This window comes from Oratosquilla oratoria, chromosome 21, assembly GCF_046742065.1.
Source record: "Oratosquilla oratoria isolate Oo_2021 chromosome 21, ASM4674206v1, whole genome shotgun sequence".
In the NCBI taxonomy this organism is placed as follows: Eukaryota; Metazoa; Arthropoda; class Malacostraca; order Stomatopoda; family Squillidae; genus Oratosquilla; species Oratosquilla oratoria.
Window position 1 is genome coordinate 43361908 of NC_134797.1, and position 24253 is coordinate 43386160.

The 24253-nt window shown below is 43.4% G+C and overlaps 1 protein-coding gene across 1 annotated transcript; it reads left to right on the forward strand.

Annotated features, from left to right (window-relative positions):
• The first annotated feature begins 1323 nt into the window (after window positions 1-1323).
• LOC143037085 (uncharacterized) lies at window positions 1324-1944 on the forward strand. Its single transcript, XM_076205197.1, has 2 exons — window positions 1324-1335; window positions 1476-1944. The coding sequence occupies exons 1-2, from the start codon at window positions 1324-1326 to the stop codon at window positions 1872-1874; spliced, it is 411 nt and encodes a 136-aa protein (XP_076061312.1). The 3' UTR covers window positions 1875-1944.
• The last annotated feature ends 22309 nt before the right edge of the window (window positions 1945-24253 follow it).

A 24253-nucleotide genomic window follows, 5' to 3' on the forward strand; every position in this document is an offset into this window, starting at 1 on the left:
TATATATATATATAAACATATATATACATATATATATATATATATATATATATATATACACATATATATATATACACATATATATATACACATATATATATATACACATATATATATATACATATATAACATATATACACATATATATATATACATATATATACATATATACATATATATAATATATATACATATATATATATATATTACATACATATATGTATATATATATATATATATATATACATACATATAAGCACCCATTTATCCGTAAACATACACAAATGTATACGTATACACGTTACGCACACACACAGACACGTACACATACACGAACGCATACACACACACACGCAAGAATATAAATATAGACGCACCCATACACGTGCATTTGTATATGCGCATGAGTACAACTTTTATGTTCATACACATGTACATGTACATGTAGAAACATACGAGGACATGGTCGTGAAGTCAAGCCAAATCATTCTTTCACAAGTACGTACATACTGTTAAAACCACAACTAAGTAATTAGATATTTTTTTCTCGTAATTATTCAAGTATTTGAAAAGTAAACATTTGCAGGGAGGAGAGAGTAATGAATAGGTTTCCAAGGTTCAACGGGAACCTGAATAATTAAGTTAAAAAAGACTAAATCAAACAAAGGAAATGTGGAGCACGACGAAAAAGAATATATGTTTTTCAAAGCGTTCAGCTTCTTCACTTAGAATATTTAGATATAGATGCCTTTACACATCTAAGGTGGAAATTTTTGTAATGAGAGTTTGTGTATGTCTCTATTTTTATGCATCTCTCTCTCCTTCTCTCTCTCTCTCTGTCTCTCTCTCTCTGGGTATGTAAATACACTTGCGTACCTATATGCATATGTATATGCATACATATATGCACATACGTATAATCATGCTCATGAATATGCATTTGCATATGCATACGAATATACTACGAGTTTATTTGGCACAGATACGAATTTTGTAACTCTCAATCAAATAGATGTTTTGACAAAACTCCTCATCAATTGACCTTTCTTAATAAAAGACCCCATGTCACTTTTGTCAGTCCCCCTCCATAATCGAGCCACGTTTTTATGGCATTAGGCTCACCTTCCTGCCACCTGGCGCCGTCCCAAAGCAGTGCCTGATCTTGATGGGGCACTCAAATGCCGAGGACATTTTGTCTTCCATACTGTCGACCTTCTTCTTCAATGCTACCGACATGACGTCACTCTTGGACGCTTGTGTCCATCGTGTGTATATAAACAGCGCCTATGTGGAATTAGGCGTTACATCTTCCAGTCCCCCATCATGGCACTCAAGGTGGGTTATCGCCTGGATTCCTCTTGTGTTTTGAAGAACTGGAACAGTGATCCTGGAAGTCTCTTGTTGTTAGTTATGTTTAAATTAGATTCTGGTTTATATTCGAATAAGGAACTCTATGTTAATCCCCGTCTTTTCAGTTTGCAGTTCTCCTGGCCCTTGCGGCCCTCTGCCTGGCCAACCCCGACTCCTCCTACCGCTACGAGGCTCCCCAAGACTCCGACGAATCCCATGAGGAGGAGGACTACGGCCCCGCCAAGTACGACTTCAACTACGCCGTTAAGGACGAGGAGTCCGGCAACGACTTCGGCCACCAGGAGACCCGTGACGGCGACCTCACCGAGGGCTCCTACTACGTCCAGCTTCCCGACGGGCGCCTGCAGAAGGTGACCTACTACGTCGACGGCGACTCCGGCTACGTGGCCGAGGTGACCTACGAGGGCGAGGCTCACTACCCGGAGCCCGAATCGAGCGAGGAGGAACAGGAGAAGAGCTACGGCTATGCCCCTCCTAGGTCCTTCTACGGAGCACCCCACTAACCTCCTCCTCCTCCTGAGGAAGTAACCCTGCCACCCGACCACCGACCTACGGAGGACCTACCTGAAGAAGGAGTCCTTTTCCTGACCGATTTTTTTTACGAGATTTTAATTTATTGGATGTGTGATTTAATGAAGAATATACCCATAATAGCTTGTTTCACTTGGTCATCGACCCCGTGGTCTAGTCTTGGAAGTATAGTAGTTTTAAGTCCACAGCTGGTGTCAGGTTTATATGTGGTTCATATGTGCACTGGCGGCATAATCGAAAGAGTGCTGGTTTCGCGTTTGTTTAGTTGTGGGTGCGAATCCCGCACTTCTCTGCTATTCCCAGCAAAAACTGTAGTTGCCTGCCCAAACAGTTCAAGCGCATAGGACATAGGTGACGACTTCGAGAACAGCTACTCAGTGCCTCCTAGCGTAGGCTCCTCACCACCTTCCCTTCTTCTTGACCATGTTAAAGAGACCAAAGAAATCTTTACCGCCTGAAATACTTTCTCACGTTCTCAATCTTGAACACGTTCCCGAGGAATAGTCTACTCTTGGGAACCTATAATTAGGAAGAACGCCATCACAACGACGAAGTGTGATGGATCCAAGTATAGAAGCGTTGGTTAATGTCGACGAAATACTTAGCCATCATGGTCCATCATGTCCAAATGAAGAGTGACGATAAGATTATGTTGTCGTTCAGTAGCACATAGTGTAGTCATCAACTCATCGCTGTCGTACGGAGCCCAAGATTAGTCTTCACCTTAATCAAATATTGTGTGTGTGAGAATCTGGGGGCGCTCAGTATGGATGTAACAATGTTCGTGGTCAATGTCGAGAATGTAATAGAGAAATGTGTCAATGCAGAAATTAACTTTTCAAGTATCATTAGGGAAAGTAAGGAACCTACTCCAGGAGTCGTTGAGTGGCTGGGGCCGAAGTTGTCACCTTTGCCCTATTATGTGCTTTGGGGACTGTTGGGGCAAATAATGAACCGTCACTGCTGGGACTAGGAGAGGAGTGCGGGATTCGAAACCACAACAAAGCGAATGCAAGACTAGCATGCTTCCGATGACGCCGCTAGTGCAGAGAGGGTGAGGAGCCTACGCCAGAAGGCGCTGAATAACTGCGGCCGAAGCCGTCACCTTTGCCCTATTATGCGCCTAAGGGACTTTTGGGGCAAGTAACAGTTACTGCGAAAAGGAGTGCGAGATTCGAACCCACAACTATGTGATTACACCCCCCAGCGCAGCATAGCTGCGGCCGAAGCCGTCACCTTTGCCCTATTATGCGCTTTAGGGACTGCTGGGGCAGGTAACAACAGTTCCTGGCGGGTTTCGAACCCACAACTAAGCAAATGCGAGACCAATACACCTACGACTACGGTGAGGAGTATACGCCAGGTGGCGCTGAGTAGCTGCAGCCAAAGCAGCTACCCTGGTTGCTTGGACTGTCACAACTGGGAACCGGAAAGAAGTGCGGGATTCGAACCCACAACTGAGCGAAATCAAGACCAGCACGCTTCCGATTAAGCCACCAGAGCAGAGAACCAGTATTTAATCGAGAACTATTGTTATAAACAAGGCATCATCACTTGTAGATTTTTTTTCAAATATCGTTTCACGTTTTCTGTTGTGAATAAAAAAAAGTCATATAGTAAGAGAAGGTAAAAACAAATTTTTCAAAAAATATTTTCTCTTTATTTCTCTGGGTATTGGAGCTTATCATTGAATGAATAAAATCATCAGGCTCTAGAAGGAAAAGAGCACAAAAAACGTGTTTGACAGCTTTAGGAGGAAGACATTTTCTTTTTGCGACCTTGTACCATCTGGATGAGGAGGAGGGAAAAGATGGCACGCCTCCGCTTCAGGCGATGCAGAAGGTTGTACGTCTTCGTTCTGGATTTCTCAGATGGTGCACAGGTGGTGGAGGGGTGGGAGGAGGTGGTGCCTGGAAGGGAGAGAGACAAAAAACAAAAAACAAAAACAAAAACAAAGTCCTTTAGGTCCATCATGCAATGTTGATTTTTTTTTTTTTTTTTTTTTTTTTTTTTTTTAATTCTGCTCACACGTGTTGGAGAGCATCCAAGGGCAGGGCACAGATACACAGACGTCCGTTCGTGCGCGGACGCACACGGACGCCATCGTAGACACGCGCGCGCACACAAACACAAACACATACACGCACACACACCATCCACACAAAAACAAATATGGGTATGCAAACACACATATAAACATATGTATAGATAGAAATATAGATATATAAAGGGATATTTGTCGTTACTTTGGACTGTCGTTTACTTGGGCATCTATCCTAGAGAACAATCGAGAGAGAGCGAGAGAGAAGCAGAGAGAGAGAGAGAGAGAGAGAGAGAGAGAGAGAGAGAGAGAGAGAGAGAGAGAGAGAGAGAGAGAGAGAGAGAGAGAGAGAGAGACAGACAGACAGGGGGAGAGCAAGAGAGAGGCAGAGAGAGAGAGAGAGACAGACAGACAGACAGACAGGGGGAGAGCAAGAGAGAGGCAGAGAGAGAGAGAGAGAGAGAGAGAGAGAGAGAGAGAGAGACAGACAGACAGACAGGGGGAGAGCAAGAGAGAGAGAGAGAGACAGACAGACAGACAGGGGGAGAGCAAGAGAGAGGCAGAGAGAGAGAGAGAGAGAGAGAGAGAGAGAGAGAGAGAGAGAGAGAGAGAGAGAGAGAGAGAGAGAGAGAGAGAGAGAGAGAGAGAGAGAGAGAGAGAGGGGAAGAGAGAGAGAAGGAGACAGACAGAGAGGGGGAGAGAGGGAGAGAGAGAGAGAGAGAGAGAGACAGACAGACAGACAGACAGGGGGAGAGAGAGAGAGAGAGAGAGAGAGAGAGAGAGAGAGAGAGAGAGAGAGAGAGAGAGAGAGAGAGGGAGAGAGGGAGAGAGCGAGAGAGAGGAAGAGAGCGAGAGAGGGAGAGAGCGAGAGAGGGAGAGAGCGAGAGAGAGGGAGAGAGCGAGAGAGGGAGAGAGCGAGAGAGAAGGAGAGAGACAGGGGGAGAGCGAGAGAGAAGGAGAGAGACAGGGGGAGAGCGAGAGAGAAGGAGAGAGACAGGGGGAGAGCGAGAGAGAGAGAGAGAGAGAGAGAGAGAGAGAGAGAGAGAGAGAGAGAGAGAGAGAGAGAGAGAGAGAGAGAGAGAGAGAGAGAGAGAGAGAGAGAGAGAGAGAGAGAGAGAGAGAGAGAGAGAGAGAGAGAGAGAGAGAGAGAGAGAGAGAGAGAGAGAGAGAGAGAGAGAGAGAGAGAGAGAGAGAGAGAGAGAGAGAGAGAGAGAGAGAGAGAGAGAGAGACATAGAGAGGAAGAGAGAGTTGCAATAAAACCACTGAAAAAATGGTGAATATTCTGAAGAATCAGATAACAAACAGAGTACACCAGAGCTTGGTCACATCACTTGGTCACTGAGAGGATATGCGCACACGTACACATGACTTGACGAGTTCGCAAAAATTGAATTCTAGTTCTCGCTGAACTAATCTTAAGTTGGACAGGATATCATGAGACGCTGTTGGCCTTGTAACTCTCGTGCTTGTGAATACAAACACACAGAACTTCACAAAAAAAAAAAAAAAAGAGAATATCACATCCAAGAGATGGAGTCACGTGGTTTGGTCAAGGAGATTTTTAATGTGGACAGTAGAAATTAAGGAGATAATAGGAGATAAAAGATTATCAGCTTTTATTTTCGAGTGGAGATTTGTCTCTAATTATGAAACGATGCTGCGGGACTCTTGTCCGTAGGGATCTCGCTAAACTCCTTGAAATAATGATTGGGTAAAACTGAAACGATAAATACGTCACGCGAGGATCCTTAAACACACACACACACACACACACACACACACACACACACACACACACACACACACACACATACACACACACACACACACTCACTCACTCATGACCTAGTTTTAGAAGAATATGGGTCATGAAAATGTCAATAGAAGAGAAATTACAAAAAAAAAAAAAAAAAAAAACGGAGATGCAGACTGAAGACATCCAGTGAAGCTCCATTCTCCCCACATGAGTATCTTATAGTGTCTGCTGACATGAGCGAGAATACTGTTCTCATTGATAAACTCACTCAGGGACCAATGACGGGTACTTGCTTACATCTACTGAACCTGATTGATGGACAGCGAATCTGCCCTTTTTCGAAACCTATCAACCCCCTTACCACCTCCATCAGGGTGTGCAGCCTTGTGAGGCTGACACTTGGTGTCTAAACTGGGCCCAGTTTCAACTGTATTTTTTATACTTTTACACACATGGGGACATAGCAACCGGCGACTGCTCTCCTCTTCCTACCATTTTGAACCGGTGACACAGAAGCAGTACCACATTGATACAACACAGAGAGCAGTCCAGAGTTTCTTCCCAGAGAGACCTGTGAGAGATTCCGGGGACCGTTGCCTGCCACTGCAGGGCCGCGGGTTTTTCCACTTCGTGAAACTTGAGGCAACGATTGGTTGATAGGTTCATTCACCGTCTTTGCCTGAAGAAGACAAACCAGCAAAGAGGTGTTCTTGTTTGTCTTCTACATATGCAAAGGCGATATGTGGGTCTGTCACCGGGAACAATATTCTCGCTTATGTCAACAGACACCATAGGATGCTCGTTGGGGGTAGACGGGGCTTCAGAGGCTGTTGAAAACAGAAAACAGGGCAGGAACGTGGACTTCCTTTGCTCTTGAAACACATCAAAATGATCCTCAGAAGGAGAAAGAGGCAACAACACATAACAAGCCTCTGACCTAATACGAGTCTAGTGCATGATACTATAGTCTAGCACCGTGTCGGAAATAACCAGCGTTTCTATCCTTGTGGACAAAATCACATCGAAGAGGTAATAAAGAGATATGAGGAGGACAGCTGGCCATGTTGCAAGAGTGAGACAAGAGAGACCACCAAGAAGAGTCATGTTGGGATCGGCCGAAGGGAGAAGACCAAGAAGAAGACCAAGATCGAGGTGGAGGGACACCAATAGATAAGAGATACGGAAGAGATACGGGGAAGAGGTACGAAGACACTGGACGAAGAGGCTTGGTAGTGCTGGCGGAGAGGTGTCCACATGCAACCCGTGATCCACCAGAATGGATGAATAGAAAGGAGGGATAGTAGATGTTATAAGTGATAAACATTCTTCTCTGAGTGGAGATCAATCATCAGTTATAGAGGAATGCTGCGTGACTCTGGTTCGTAGGGGTCTAGTTTTTACTGAAGTCCCCAAAACATTGACATCATAAAACTCGTGCAGTTAATATCACATATGGGGTATGATATGGTATGGTATACTATGGTATGGTATGATATAGTATGGTATGGTATAATACAGTATGATATACTATATGGTAAACTATGGTATGGTATAGTGAGGTATGGTGTATTATTGTATGGTATAGTATGGTATGGTATAGTATAATACAGTATGATATACTATGGTATGGTATAGTAAGGTATGATGTATTATGGTATGGTATGGTATACTATGATATGGTATGATATGTATGATATACATGGTATACTATGGTATGTATGGTATAATACAGTATGATATACTATATGGTATACTATGGTATGGTATAGTAAGGTATGGTGTATCATTGTATGATATGGTATAGTATGGTATGGTATACTATGGTATGGTATAATACAGTATGATATACTATATGGTATAGTATGGTATGGTATAGTAAGGTATGGTGTATTATATGGTATGGTATGATATAGTATGATATACTATATAGTATACTATGGTATATATGGTCTAATACAGTACGATATACTATATGGTATACTATGGTATGTTATAGTAAGGTATGGTCTATTATTGTATGGAATGGTATGGTATGGTAGAGTAAGCCAGATAACAAAATCTATGTTTTTTGAAGAAGAAAAAAAGTGATTAGGATGATACAAAAAGGCTAAAGGAATGAAAACTGCTTTCCAGAATAGGTACTCTGTATTACTGCACATCATCACATATCCAATAAATTATGGTCACAGTTCAATCTGTCTGTCGCGGGGGGGGGGGCGAGGAGGAGCCCGTCCATGGGAGGAGCCTCTGTCGTCAGCCGCCGGACTTCGCAAGGGATGAGAGCCAGCTCCCATCTCAGTTAGGAGTCCCGTAGAGGGAGCTGGGAGCAGAAGGGGCGGATTCTTCGACAGAGCTCTCCTCCTCCTCCTCTTCCTCCTCCTCCTCTTCCTCCTCCTTCTCCTCTTCCTCCTCCTCCTCTTCCTTTTCCTCTTCCATCTCCTTTTCCTCTTCCTCTTCATCTTCCTGTTCCTCCACTTCCTCCTCCTCCTCTTCTGTGGACTCGGGCTCCGGGTAGCGGGCCTCGCCCTCGTAGGTCACCTCGGCCACGAAGCCGGAGTCACCGTCAACGTAGTAGGTGACCTTCTGCAGGCGTCCGTCGGGGAGCTGGACGTAGTAGGAGCCCTCGGTGCGGTCGCCGTCGCGCGCCTCCTGGTGGCCGAAGTCGTTGCCGGACTCCTCGTCATTGACGGCAAAGCTGAAGTCGTACTTGGCGGGGCCATAGTCCTCCTCCACGGAGTCGTCAGGAGTGACAATCTCCTTGCGAGGAGAGGAGTCGTCCTCGACGTCTTCAGGAGACTCGTAGCTGTAGGAGGAGCTGGGGCGTGGCTTGCCGGGCATGGCCAGGCAAAGGGCCACGAGGGAGAAGGCGAGTGCGACCTGAAACGAGAGAAGCCGTCATTCGAGTCCCACTCCACTTGGACCTGTTGAAGAGCAGCTGCGCCTTGACACAGACGACTTCGTCAGAAGGGAGAGTACCTACCGTAGTACTCTCGATCTACACTTCTTTAACCGAAAAAAGAAAATGAAAGAGAGAGAGGGAGCAATGAGGGTCTTACTTTGAGTGCCATAATAGAGACCTGGAGGATGTGTGATACCTCCCGGTTCGAGTTTCAGCTTTATATATACACACAAACACTCACGCACACACACACACACACGCCACCTTCGTATGAGGACATTTCAAATCGGACACCCGGAGAAGCTTCCAGTTTTTAACAAGATGTCATGTCCTCGGTATTTGGACGGCAGCTCTCTTGAACTAGATTTCACTCTATCAAGCTGCGAGATTAGTTTCGTTCCTGCTCATGACTTTTTGGACGCCAAAGAAAGATCACACAATTTCAGAGAAAAAAAAATAATAAGAATAAAATAAACAGTTCCAGGAAGCGTCTATCTACACATGGATGCTGAAACGATCCAGTTAGATTTGTAGCTAAGTTAACGAGATGAGTATTATATTTGTATACGGGGAAGTACTTATCAACTTGCTAAGAACAGAGGCCTGGTAACACTTTGCTCGTTTGTCATCATTAGATCTGTGATTGTCCTCTCATTTTGGAGACTTAAGAGCATTTGCTTAAGATGATAAGGAAGTCGGAGACGTCGAGGGAGAAGGAAGGAGCATTTAGACACAGTTAAACAGGTTTTTTTCCGGGTTAAGGTAGTTAGGGAGTAGACTGGTAACTGACCTTAGATAAGGTCGTCATATACTTACGAGGAAATTTGGTTTAAGTGTGATTATGCATGAAATTGACCCCAGACGTGTTTTGGTATGTCTCGTTTCATCGAGGCGAGTATTAGAGCTTCCGTATATGGTTCGGAGTACGTATGTGCACGTGTTTGTGCGTTTGCACGTGTGTGTGCGTGTGCACGTGTGTGTGCGTGTGCACGTGTGTGCGCGTATGCATGTGTGTGTGTGTGTGTGTGTGTGTGTGTGTGTGCGCGCGTGTGTGTGTGCGTGTGTATGTGTGTGGTCCTTATTTTAGAATATTCTATAACAACCTGACAAAGTTAATATCAATTGATATTACTCCCAATAGACATTTGTTGTGCATCGGGGTACCTTTTCATCAACTCTTCTGAAAGATGGGGGAAGATTATATATATATATATATATATATATATATATATATATATATTCATACATTTATATATATATCTATATATAAACAATTCCTGTTAAATGCTAAAGCACAAGTGGCGTCAATGATTTTAAGAGAACATTTCTCTAACTCTCTGTATTTCCTTTTTTCTTCATAATTCAAACTCTGTAGGAAATAGTGAAAGGCTTCAGAATGTTGATTCATTGTACCGATAGCTGTTTCAACCATTACAAATGGTCATCTTTAGGGTAATACACTACATCAAGACAAACATGGGTATATAAGGCCGAGTAAAAACGGCAGGGAGAGGTAACTTTTAATGTGGGAATCTGTCCACCCTACCAAGACGGAAAGAGTAACCGGGACAACTTCCCGATGTGGGATTCCGTCCCGGTAGTCTAGACACAATCCCCATGTGGGATTTCGTCCCGTGGTGGCGGTCTGTATTTTCTACTGGAGGGGGGGGGGACATAATCAAATGATATCTGTACATTTAAAATAGGCTTTTGTAAAGCGATGCTCACTGCCTCAGCTGTTACTAAACTTCCATAATTGTTATCCAAGTACCTGGAGGGATAGGGTATCAGAATATATATGGTTATGGGGGTCTATCTGACAGACAGAGGCTACTACTTTACTATAGTAGATATATATATATATATATATATGTATATATACATATATATATATATATATATATATATACATATATATAGATAAACAAAGAGATGAATAACATAAGTAAATAAATGAATTGGTAATAAAAAAGCAAATGGTGATATTTGGTGTCAGGGATGTACTGCAGGCAGCAGGAAGGGGCCTTAGGGAGGGACACGGTGGTTTGGGCGTAGGTCGGGGGTGGGAGGTGGTTTGTGGGCTGGAGGCCTAGCAGGTGGAAAGTGAAAACTATGTTAATGATGTGAGGCAAAAGGGGACTAATTATCGGCAATATTTATGTGTCTATCTATTCATATGTTTATTTGTTAATGAAGTAGTTTTTATTTCGTTGTTTATTCATTTGTTATTACATTTATCTAATTTGTTTATTTCTTAAATATCTATCTATTCCAATTCAGTTTTCATTTACTTTTTTCTTTATCAACATATTTTTGTTTATTTATTTTTCTCTTTATCTTATTTGTATATCTTATTTGTTGATTCATTTGACTTGTTTTATTTCAATCATATTTCATCGTTTGTTTATCTATTTTAGTCTATTTTATTTATCTATTTATTATCTTATTTGTTTATTTATTTGAGAAAAATGACCTTCGCCAAATTTTACTATAACAAGTAAGGTTAGGAACGAGCAGGTTTGTGGACGACAAAAGAACAGTGAGCATTGGATGTTGATGTGGTCGAAAGGATTGGGAAAACCACAATCAGAACATAAGTCAGGCTATGTTTGGAATAATCTCTTTCCATCAAAATCTTATTTGAAGACCTTGACAGATTTAGAAAAAATGCAGGATGCAACCGCAAAGGTTATAGTAAATATCAGAGACAAATTAGATGAAATTTGCCTAAACCATTTAAAGAGTGGATGAGAACGGAAGTAAATATAGACGATCTACGACGCTAGTACGATACTACTTGGATGAGAGTCAGTATTGAAATCAAATGAAGGTCTTTTGAAGGTTTATGGGGTAAATTAATATGGCAACACCGTTTGCTGTATGGCATTTACAGGAGAAGACCAATCCAATCATTGGTCATTCTAAAATATAATAAGTTCTCTTTAACGCGATAAAATGCTACGTTTCATTTATTATAATTGGGAAGTTTTTCAGATACTAGTGATGTTTCTTTTTAGATCCCCCCCCTTTTTTAGGGGGGGGGGAATAATTCGTCTCCATTTTCTCCGACTTAAATCTCCGTTTTTATCGAAGTCTCTTCTCACAAAGGTCTTTAACAGTTGTAAACTTCCACCCATTTCTCGGTCTTCCTCTTCACCTCAGCCCATCCACGTCTATGCGCGTGAGTAGATTAATATCTTTGCTACGTGTATCCACTCTCTTTTTTCAAATAAATCTTATTTTTTCTCTGAATCAAAACGACAATATATAACTGTTAATACAGGTGTATTTTACCCTAAGTCACCTCATATCATTTTACCTGACCTTAATCAACCTTACCGACTCTAACATAACCTACTCTAACCTAGTCTGACCTAACTTTATCTTAACTTGTGGGGGGGGGCTTCATTAATATCTAAAATAATCCAAACAAACTCATTGGAGGTAATTCACCTCCGTTCCCGGACCCTGCCCCTACCCGAACTTTTCATCATAAAATGTATGTTACCTGAAGCTGATATGCAATAAATTATTACTTTAGGAACAATGGGACAACTACCCCCCTGAGCCTCTATCGCTCCCAAAGATTCCAAAATTGAACCTATCTATCAATCTACTGTATATACCACAGGCTTTTTACCCTTTATAAGGAAGGTAACCAAATAAAAAGGCATGCGCCCACTCCCACCCATTCCACTCCCATCCATTCCACTCCCATGCACTACCCATTCTTCCCTCTTATATTTGCTCCTCGTGGATGATGAATCATTTCTGTCGTCCACCCACTACCCTGGGTCAGAAACAATGCAGCAAGATACATTGCGTTCCCCTCTCCGTTCCCTCATACAGAAAAAGAGAAGACATGGAGAAATTCCCTCTCTCCTCATTTCTAGGGGATCCCCTCAGGTAATCACCCCATCCCCTCAGGTGACCCCCCACACACACACACTTACACTTTACAGACAAGTCATTGCAGTAATCCTACTCTCGACGCCACGAATTTGGGGCTTAGAAAGAGAAGATCACTTTGTTTACCAAAACAGAGGTCACTCGGGTGATCTCGATATTATTCACTTTATTTTTGTCTCGTCTCGTCTGGGGTATAGGCTGCATGTTATTGTGGGAAAGTAGCATGCAGTTGAAAATGGAGAAAAGTGTGAAATAAGCCAGTTGTTGTTTGCTGACGACACTGCCCTTGTAGCAGGATCAGAGATGGGATTGAGGAAGTTAGTGACAGAGTTTGAGAAGGTGTGTGAAAGAAGGAAGTTGAAGATAAATGTGGGTAAAAGTAAGGTGATGAGATGTACAAGGGGAGAGAGTGACAGCAGGCTGGAAGTGAGCATTAAGGGAGAGCGACTGGAGGAAGTGGATAGTTTTAGATACTTAGGTACGAATGTGGCAGGAAAGGGAGGAGTCGGGGTGGAGGTAGAATGTTGATTGAGAGAAGCGAGTAAATGCTTTGGTGGATTAAAAAGTGTAATGAGAAATAGACATCTGGGAATGGATGCTAAGAGGAGGTTATATGAAGGAGTGATTGTCCTGACAGCACTGTACGGGGCAGAAACATGGAACATAAGAGAGGAAGAGAGAAGGAGTTTGAATGTGTTTGAGATGAAGTGTCTGAGAAGTATGATAGGGGTTACTAGGCTAGATAGAGTAAGAAATGAGGAGGTGAGAAGGAGAACAGGGGTGGAAAGGGAGTTGGGAGATAGGGTTGATGAAAGAGTATTAGGATTGTTTGGACACATGGAAAGAATGAGTGAAGAAAGATTAGTAAAAGAGGTGTGGAAGGCAGAGGTGGAAGGAGTGAATATGAGGGGGCGTCCTAGGATGAGATGGATGGATGGGGCGAAAGGGGCATTACAAAAGAGAGGAATGTCTGTTGAGGAAGGACGGGAGAGGACAGAAGATAGGGATGAATGGAGAATAGTTGTGTATGGATGATGTTGTGATGCATGAGGGGGAGTGGGTGGGGGATGGGGGGTGAGGAAGTATGTATGAGAAATAATTTGACGCAGGCCGAAGGGATTTCTCCCCGTCTTCTCCTTTTCTGCATGAGGGGACGGAGAGGGGGGGGTCGCCGAATTAATGAAGCGGCCTTGCTGTGGATGTGCTGTGTCTTGCGACACTGCTTCTGACCCAGGGCAGTAGACATCATGCAGGGTTGACCCGTCATCCAGGAGGTGCCAAGACGAGAGGGAGGGAGGAGGGTGGAGGGGAGTGGAATATGTAGGGGATGGAATGGGTGGGAGTGGTTTCTATGCCTTTTTCTTTTTGGCTACCCCCCGTGTAAGGGGGAAAAAGCCTTTGGTATATGTATGTGTGTATTTTTGTCTCCAAACGAAAACGTATAAATATATTCATAAAACAAATATGATTTCACTGTTGCAAATTGGATACTGACTGCACAAGTTTTATGTTATCAACATCTTGGGGGCTTCAGTAACGAAAAGAAAAGAAAACACATACATATACCAAAGGCTATTTCAGTCTTACAAGGGAGGTAGTCAAAAAACAAAGGCATAAAATCCACTTCCACCCATTCCATCCCCACATACTCCACTCCCATTCACCCCCCCTCCCTCTTATCTTGGCTCCTCCTGGATGACGGGTCATCCCTGCATTTCGCCTACTACCCTGGTCAGAAGCAGTGTAGCAAGACACAGCACATCTACAGGAAGGCCGCTTCATTTGATCGGCGACCCCCCCTCTCAGTCCCCTCATACAAAAAAAAAGAAAAGAAAAAAAGAGAGAGAGAGAGAGAGAGAGAGAGAGAGAGAGAGAGAGAGAGAGAGAGAGAGAGAGAGAGAGAGAGAGAGAGAGAGAGAGAGAGAGAGAGAGAGAGAGAGAGAGAGAGAGAGAGAGAGAGAGAGAGAGAGAGAGAGAGAGAGAGAGAGAGAGAGAGAGAGAGAGAGAGAGAGAGAGAGAGAGAGAAGACGAGGAGAAATCCCTTCGGGTTACATCAAAATATCATTCACACATCCCCCACCCACTCCCTTTCATACATCACAGCATCATCTATAACAACTATTCTCCATTCACCCCTATCTTCTGTCTTCTCCTTTTCTTCCTCAACAGACATTCCCCTCTTTCCTAACGCCCCGTTTACCCCATCCATCCATCTAATTCTTGGTAGTCCCCTCATATTCACTTTTTCCACCTCTGCTTTCCCCACCTCTTTTACTAATCTTTTTTCAATCGTTCTTCTCATGTGTCCAAACCACCCCAATACGCTTTAATCAACCCTATCTCCCAACTCCCTTTCCATTCCCGCTCTCCTCCTAGCCTCTTCATTTCTCACTCTATCCAGGCTAGTAACACCTATCATACGTCTCAGACATCTCATCTAAAACACATTGAAACTCCTCCTCTCTTCCCCTCATATGTTCTATGTTTCTGCCCCATACAGTGCTGTTGGCACAATCACTCCTTCATACAATCTCCTCTTAGTATCCATTCCCAAAAGTATATTTCACATTACACTTTTTAATCCACCAAGGCATTTACTTCCTTCTCTCAATCAACATTCTACCTTCACCTCCACTCCTCCCTTTCCCGCCACATTTGCACACAATTATCTAAAACTATCCACTTCCTCCAGTCTCTCTACTTTAATACTTACTTTCAATTTGCTGCCATCCTCTCCCCTTGTACATCTCATCACCTTACATTTACCCACATTTATCTTCAACTTCCTTCTTTCGCACACCTTCCCAAACTGTCACTAACTTCCTTAATCCCTCCTCTGAACCTACCACAAGCAGAAAAAAAATGATGATGATGATGATGATTGATGATAATAATAAAAAACTGATCAGAATCACACAACATTCAGAAAAAGAGGACTGATCACACCTAACTCCTACTGTCCTTGATTTCTGTAATCCTCCTTAAATTTTCATTAGCTCATCTCTTCGGTGTGATATTGTCTCGAATGATAGAAGCCCTGGTTATTGCTTATTAAGAACATACACTCGCCCTATAACTTAGAGAACGCTATGTTCATTCTTTAAGTTCGACCAAGCCATTAAAAAGTGAGGCATTTCCTAGCAGCTGCTGTAGTGAAATCTGGTTCAAGATTGTTGTCGTCCAAATACCGAGGACATGACATCTTCTTAAAAACTGGCACCTCACCCGACTATCCAATTTGAGATGGCCTTTAACGAGGTGGCGTGTGTGAGTGTGTGCATATATAAAGCTGAAATTCGGACCGGGAGATATCACACATCCTCCAGGCCTCTATTATGGCACTCAAAGTAAGACTCCCACTGCTCCCTCTCTCTCTTTCATTTTCTTTTTTCAGACAAAGAAGTATAGATCGAGATTACGGTAGGTACTCTCCCTTCTGACGAAGTCGTCTGTGTCAAGGCGCAGCTGCTCTTCAACAGGTCCAAGTGGAGTGGGACTCGAATGATGGCTTCTCTCGTTTCAGGTCGCACTCGCCTTCTCCCTCGTGGCCCTTTGCCTGGCCATGCCCGGCAAGCCACGCCCCAGCTCCTCCTACAGCTACGAGTCTCCTGAAGACGTCAAGGACGACTCCTCTCCTAGTAAGGAGATCGTCACTCCTGACGACTCCTCTCCTAGCAAGGAGGTCGTCACTCCTGACGACTCCTCTCCTAGCAAGGAGGTCGTCACTCCTGACGACTCCGTGGAGGAGGACTATGGCCCCGCCAAGTACGACTTCAGCTTCGCCGTCAATGACGAGGAGTCCGGCAACGACTTCGGCCACCAGGAGACCCGCGACGGCGACCGCACCGAGGGCTCCTACTACGTCCAGCTCCCCGACGGGCGCCTGCAGAAGGTCACCTACTACGTCGACGGCGACTCCGGCTTCGTGGCTGAGGTGACCTACGAGGGCGAGGCCCGCTACCCGGAGCTCGAGTCCACAGAGGAGGAGGAGGAGGAAGTGGAGGAACAGGAAGATGAAGATGAAGAGGAAGAGGAAAAGGAGATGGAAGAGGAAGAGGAAGAGGAGAAGGATGAGGATGAGGAAAAGGAGGAGGAAGAGGAAGAGGAGGAGGAGGAGGAGGAGGAGAGCTCTGTCGAAGAATCCGCCCCTTCTGCTCCCAGCTCTCTCTACGGGACTCCTAAGTGAGGTGGGAGCTGGCTCTCATCCCCTGCGAAGTCCGGCGGCTGACGACAGAGGCTCCTCCCATGAACTGGCTCCTCCTCGCGCTCCCCCCCCCCCCCGCGACAGACAGATTGAACTGTGGCCATAATTTATTGTTGGATATGTGATGATGTGCAGTAATACATAGTTCCTATTCTGGAAAGCAATTTTCATTCGTTTAGCCTTTCGTTTCTTTACATACTGATTCAGGATGTTTTTGTGACTCTTCACTGAATATTTCGATACCTGCTTGGCCTTCGCGCTCTCTTTGCTTGCCTTCATCTCCTTCATCAGATTCTTATGGATCCTGTCAGGATCATCCTGACACTTCACTGCGGTTGCTGTACCAGCTACTGCTCCCCTGGTCTTCTTCCTTCTCCTCCTCCTCCTCCTCAAACCTCCTTCTTCTCCTCCTCCTTCTCCTCCTCCTTCTTCTTCTTCTTCTTCTTCTTCTTTTTCTTCTCCTTCTCCTCCTCCTCCTCCTTCATCTCCTCCTCCTCCTCCTCCTTCATCTCCTCCTCCTCTTTCTCCTACTCATCTTTCACCACCTCCTCCTCCTTCTTCTTCTTCTTCTTCTTTCTCTTCTTCTTCTTCTTCTTCTTCTCCTCCTCCTTCATCTCCTCCTCCTCTTTCTCCTACTCCTTCTCCTCCACCTCCTCCTTCTTCCTCTTCTTCTCCTCCTCCTCTTCCTCCTTCATCTCCTCCTCCTCCTCCTCCATCTCCTCCTTCTCTTCCTCCTCCTCCACTTCCTCCTTTTCCTCTTTCTCCTCCTCCTCCTCCTTCTTCTTCTCCTCCTCCATCTCCTCCTCCTCCTAATCCTTCTCCCCCTTCTCCTCCCCCTCCTTCTCCTCTTTCTCCTCCACCCCCTCTTTCTCCTCCTCCTCCTCCTCCTTCTCCTCCTCCTTCCCCGTGTGGGGTCTCTGCTGCATGTACTATGCAGTCGATACTTTAGGGGCTTTAGTGACACCCCTACGGAGTAGAGTCACTTAGCAATCTTTTATGATTAGAGACTCATCTCTGCTATAAAAAAGGGCTAATCTAACTTCTGCTATCCCTCCCTTCAACTTCTCTCACTAAATATGATCTGTATCATCTCTATGACTATCTCTTCGGTGTGATGTTGACCCCAAGGATTAAAGTGACCAATGGTTAGGTTTTGAATGGATATAAGTGAAAGATAAGGAATGCGCGCGCACACACACACACACACACACACACACACACACACACACACACACACACACACACACAACTCAATGGCACGGTTGGTATAGTTCACGGCTGCCACTACGGAGGTCCAGGTTCGAATCCCGCCCAGGGCAGAAATAATTTCATTATGGCTGCGCTGCGAGTCGTTACTTCAACTCTCGTGGGTGGAGAGTTGGGTGTGTGTAAGGTCACAGCATCACCCATAGATCGGTCATATAGGAGCTCTGAGCTCTCTTCCGGGAGGGAGGGAAAAGATGTCGATCACGATTCCAACACGTGATCCAAGACACACACGCACGCACACACACACACACACACACACACACACACACACACACACACACACACACACACACACACACACACACACACACATTTATATCTGCATACAGAATAATGACATGCGAAAAGTTGGCGCATTCCCCCTGAGTCAGCAGTGGAAGTCGTCGAACTGAACTCCTGAACTCATAAATCTCGAGATTATCGAGCATCTGGCCCACCACCGGTTGCTCCAACGGCAAACCCGTTGTACCAGTGGTCAGATCACAATCCGGACATCAGACCGTGAGGGTTTTGTGTTCTAAAGAGGTGCCTGGCCACATATAGAGGTACAGAAGCAAGGTAGTGCGTTCAATTGTGAACGAAAATTATACCTTGGGAAGCAATAGGAAATGGTATCGCTATTTTAGACAGTAATCTTACTCCCATCTCATTCCTTAAGTAGTTATTTTCTTTAATAATGCAATAAAGAGAGGATATGATTCATTTACTGGACAATAGTTATACATCACGTTGTATACGGATTCGGTATAAGAGTGAAGTTAATGTTTTTCTTGCAGGTTTTATACAGATACAGTAACAAGTCAGTGTGGATTTTTTTTTTTTGTGACAACAGTTACCTAGTCCGTTATATTCATTTATGTTTCTTCGTAACATTTCAGTTATAAGAACACAAACTTGGTCCCGTATGTAACTTGGAAGCTCGCTGGCCGAGCGGTTTAGGGCGTCGTTACTTGAGGCGGAGGTCGAGGGGGTGGCGGTTCGAACCCTGCCACCGGCGAAGTTGAACAAAGGGTATGGTTTATTGAGTTCCACGCTACAAAGTTCTCTGTAAGGGGCACCGTCCCAGCCTCCTGATAGGGGGGAGTTTGTGACGTTGTCATATTATCAATATAACTGTGGTTCAAAAGAATGCGTATTGCGCTAGTAACAGAAGTGAATTTATATAATTGCATTCATTGAGATGTGATGACATCTTGGTTATAAGACAAGTAGAGGAAAAAACACGCAAATAGAAGATTTTATTCCTCGACTAGTTTCACACAGGGGTCGAGAAATAAACTCTTGTTCTGTTTGTGTGTTTTTCCTCCCCTTCTCCTTTTGGGTTCAGTGAGTTAAATTCATTTCGTGTAATTTGTTCAGACATCGAAGGAATCTACTTGCGAAGAAATCGATTGAGTTTTCGCACATAAATGTCGATGTGTTTTTGTTTCTTAAGGTTTTTGTTTGAAGGAGGGGCTGGGTGAATGGGCAAGGTAACCCCATAAGGAACTAGTTTTACATTTCTAGGGGGGAGGTAATAGAAACTAGTTTCACTATGTTTCTTTTCAAATCGTTGATATATTTGAATATGGACGAGTATTTCTCCATATTCATAGAATCAATAGATATTGAATTTGCATGGTGCGTGTCTAAGATGTAGAATTCAAGAACAGATCTTGGCATGCAATGATTTTTTTAGAACAATCAGCTCGTTTCCATTTTCTATGAAGTCTGGGGCGTTGGGGGTGATATAATTTTATACAAACATATATTTGGAGTAATACCTAAAAAGTTCCTAGACCTCTGCTTTAGAATATCTAATAATTTATCTAAGTAACAGCGCATTCCAATTAGCCAAAAATTTTCGTTTATTGTGTGATTTTTTTTTTTGCATGACGAAATGTAGAAATCTTTGTAGTTCTATCAATTTTATTTACGTATATATGTGAAGTTATGTATTAATGATACAACTACGAAAGAAAATTGAATGCTGCCAGCTCATATAATGACAGCATAACTCCTCTCAGTCATGAACAGCCCTTACATGCCTAAGTGTCGCCGCAGGGCAAAATGCCGCCCCAAGGGAAAGTTTTTTTTTTTTTTTTTTTTTGGGGGGGGGGGGGTAGTATCACTCCCACAAAGCCCGTGGCAGTTAAACTTAACAAAAAAAAAAAAAAAAAAAAAAGTGACGCCTCCCTCCCCCCATCACCACTTCCCATCTCCTCCGAGCCTTATTGACTGTCTTAGCTATTGGCGTGCGAAATAATTAAACGGATTTAAAAAACTGTATTTAATGTCCCTATTGTAGAAAGGATAAGGGAAAAATATTTCATATTCTATTGATTCTAACGCAAAATTCGTATATTACGGTAAAATATTCAGGGCTCTTTTGACCTTTCTTTTATTATAATTATTTTGTCAGCCTTGTGGGCGGCATGTCCAAACCAGAAATGCCGCCCCCTAAATGTGCCGCCCCAGGGCATATGTACCCCCTCCCCCCACATGTGAGGGCCCTGCCCATGAATAATCACAAAAAAAAAAAAAAAAAAGCTACCGTACTGGCAAATGAAGATGTCTATAGTCAACTTACATATTTTGGAACACCTATACATAAAGTTGGACACATCTAGAAAGAATATGAACAAATTACACACTCATCTCTCCCTTCTGCCAGAAGCATAGCGGCAGGAGAACTTTCAAAGCCTCCATTTCTTCTGTCTTCCTTGAAATCCTACCGGACGCTCCCACGCTGATGACGTCATCGCTTCTTTTGACGTTGAGAGCATGTTCACTTACGTTCCTGTGGACAAGAGGATTACATACTTGATCCGGTATGCTTCTGCAATATCTTCACCCTCCTGCCTCTCGACATCCTAGAAAAGGTCCCCAAAACACTTGTAGAGCTATACACATAATAAACTTCCCTCAGTTGTCGGAGTGATTATATACAGTATATTAAAAGATGGATGGGGTAGCGATGAGTTATCATCTGGGTGTACTCTTCACACACACACACACACACACACACACACACACACACACACACACACACACACACACACACACACATATATATATATATATATATATATATATATATATATATATATATATATATTATAAAAACTAACAAATCGGAAGTCCTAAGTACTTCCCACTCCTCCCTATATTCCCGAAATATGAATTAAATCTTCGAAGGTACAAGAACCTCTATGAACTTGAGGACTCTAAGGAACAGATCATTGATAACACTAGAAGTAACTTTACTTTTGAAGAAGCTAAAAGCAAACAATGGCTGCCTTCTCTTCCTGGAGATACTCGTCTCTTCACATAACGCGATATTCTACATTAAATTGTATACCAAGCCCACGAATAAATAGTGAGTTTCCTAGATGGTGTAAGAGCGCTGGTATCATAATCGGAAGCGTGCTGGTCTCGCATTTGCTTACTTGTGGGTTCAAATCTCGCACTTCCCTACGATTTCTAATAGTGACTTTTACCTGCCCCAATAGTCCAAGCACACTGGGCAAAGGTGACGACCGAATTCGGTCGCGGTTACGCGGCTCATGGTGTAGGCTCCACCGTCAGCGTCTACGTCAGGAGGGTCCTGGCCCACTGTCCCTTCCGGAGGGACGCTCCCCTAGAGCAAGAACGCCTGACTCGAGTTCAAAAATACAAAACCAACATGTCCGACGTGATTAAATGACAGACAAGACGGTAAAACCAGCATGCCCCTGATACAGGCGAGACCATGAGGGTGATGAGGAGCCTACGCAAGGAGGCGCTGAATAGCTGCGACCAAAGCCGTCATATGATGCATTTTGATGACTGTTGGAGGGATGAGAACCCGCAACTTATCAAATGGGAGATCAGCACACCTCCTGTTGCTTCACCAGCGCGATAGATCAAGCTGTGCTACAAATACCTTGTATTCACGGACTACGAGACATACAATATTATCAAAGACATCATTGAAAGAAGCGTTTGCCCTACTGACCTTAAACGGTAAATCACCTTCATCCTAAAAAGGTCTGTTCCGTGACCAAGACGCCCCTGTAAGAAGACCATGCAATTTGCCAGCACGTCTAGTATAGTTAGAAGTGTGGAAATTGCTCTTACATTCACATGACAAGGATTGAATTGACTACACGACTGACCTGCCACATAAAAACTGGATCCATTGAAATCTTTATAGCACTCCAATTGACTTTAACTTCAAGCGAAAAGATTTAGTCGACATCGACAGGCAACAAGACCCTTACCGCCTTTCAACTTCAGAAGCCGTTACAAAATGGCAAATCAACCAATCATAAATACTCAAGTAAAGGACCTCTAAATACTTCACTCATCAAAGAGGAAGATAACCCTGAAAAATATCAGATTAATGGCTCCTGTAGAGGAACCAGTAGCAGCTAGGTAACCTTGAGTCTAGCCTGGCAACTAATTCACTCGTCTTGTGTTTTGTCAATAGGCATATAAGGGACACCACGTCTTCACTACATCAGCCTTGAAGATGGAACCAAGGAGTTGCAAAATGTCGTTCAATTTGGAATACTCTTAAAGAAAATGTGTGTTGTTGGTGTTATCGGAAGCGTGCTGGTCTCGCCTTCGATTAGATTTTGTTTCGAATAGCGCAGTTCTCTCCGATTTCCAGCAGTGACTGTTACCTGACACAAAAAGTCCCCTAAAGCGCAAAACAGGGCAAAGGTGACGGCTTCGGCTGCAGCTACGCAGGTCTCACCTTATAGAAACTACCAAGACGATTTTCGGAAAATTGTATGTAGTACGTAGAATTGTAAACTTGCATAAAACACGAATAAAGGCAAATGTGCCAAAGCTTTAATCCATGTATGACTTCAAGAGGACACACACACACACACACACACGCACACACAATTACTTGCAGAGATACAAATATACATATGTACATACATACATGAATATATGCATACATACATACATACATATATACATACATAAATACATATATACATACATAATTATACATACATACATACATACATACATACATACATACATACATAGACACATACATACAAACATACAAATATATACTTACATATATATAATAGGGCTTTTGAATCACCGATGCATGGAAGAGATTGGTTCCAGTCCCCGTATCTCCATAAGAGACATAATCACCCATCAAAGAATATTGTAAGAAGAAGCACACCGACGACGACAACAAGAACATCAGGAACCTAAGCCAGGTAGCATCTGGGGGCGGTGGGGTGGGAGGGGGTGTGGGGAGGGTCTGGAAAGGAGACATAAATCTCCAGTAGAAGGCGTGGGATGAGCACTGTCTTTGACATCGAGGACCGCAGAAAAATGAAGGTAATAATAACGAGACTGCCATAATAGGATTGGTTCCCGAGATAAGATGCCATCTGTGTTCCTCCTGCGAAATAAAAAAGGCAAACTCGACCCGCTACCAGATCGATAAGAAGGAGGGAGGTCGTTCTTCTGGTCCCCCGCGGACCGGTGGACAGAGTTTGGTGGGGAGACTGTACATGGAACTCTTGAGGGATGGCTTCGGGTGAGACTTGATGCACTGCGATGATGGTGCGTGGTGGGATGGGGGTATTCAAGACAGAAAAGAAGGATAAATTACAAATTATACTACTACTACGTCCGGAGAAACAAAGAGGCTCTTTCCCCCCCCCAAAAAAAAAAAAAAAAAAATAAAAAATAAATAAATAAATAAATAAAAAATAAATGATAGATAGATAAATAAATAAATAAAATAAATAAAATAAATAAATAAGTGAAAAAAAAAGGAAAATCGATTGCAAAAGGGAGAAAAAGAAAATGCCAAAGGCCTCTGAAACGCGTGAAGAAGATTGACGAAGATAAAAGAAAAAAATTGAGTTGGATCTGGAACACGTTCCAATTCAAGAAGAAGAAGAAGAAGAAGAAGAAGAAGAAGAACAAGGCCCACTTCACATCAAAGCCACAGCAAAAACAACTTTTCTTTTATCAATCTATTTTTTCTTTAAAAAGGTAGAAAAGAAAAATAATATATAATGTCTTTTACAGACTACTACTAACAAACAGTATGTCAATATATACGCACACACACACAGACACACACACACACACACACACACACACACACACACACACACACACACACACACACACACACACACACACACACACACACACACACACACACTCGCATACGCACACGCACACGCACACACGCACACACACACACACGTTAGTCACGCATCCACATGCGTGAAAACATATTTTCCAGCTCAGTAAATATG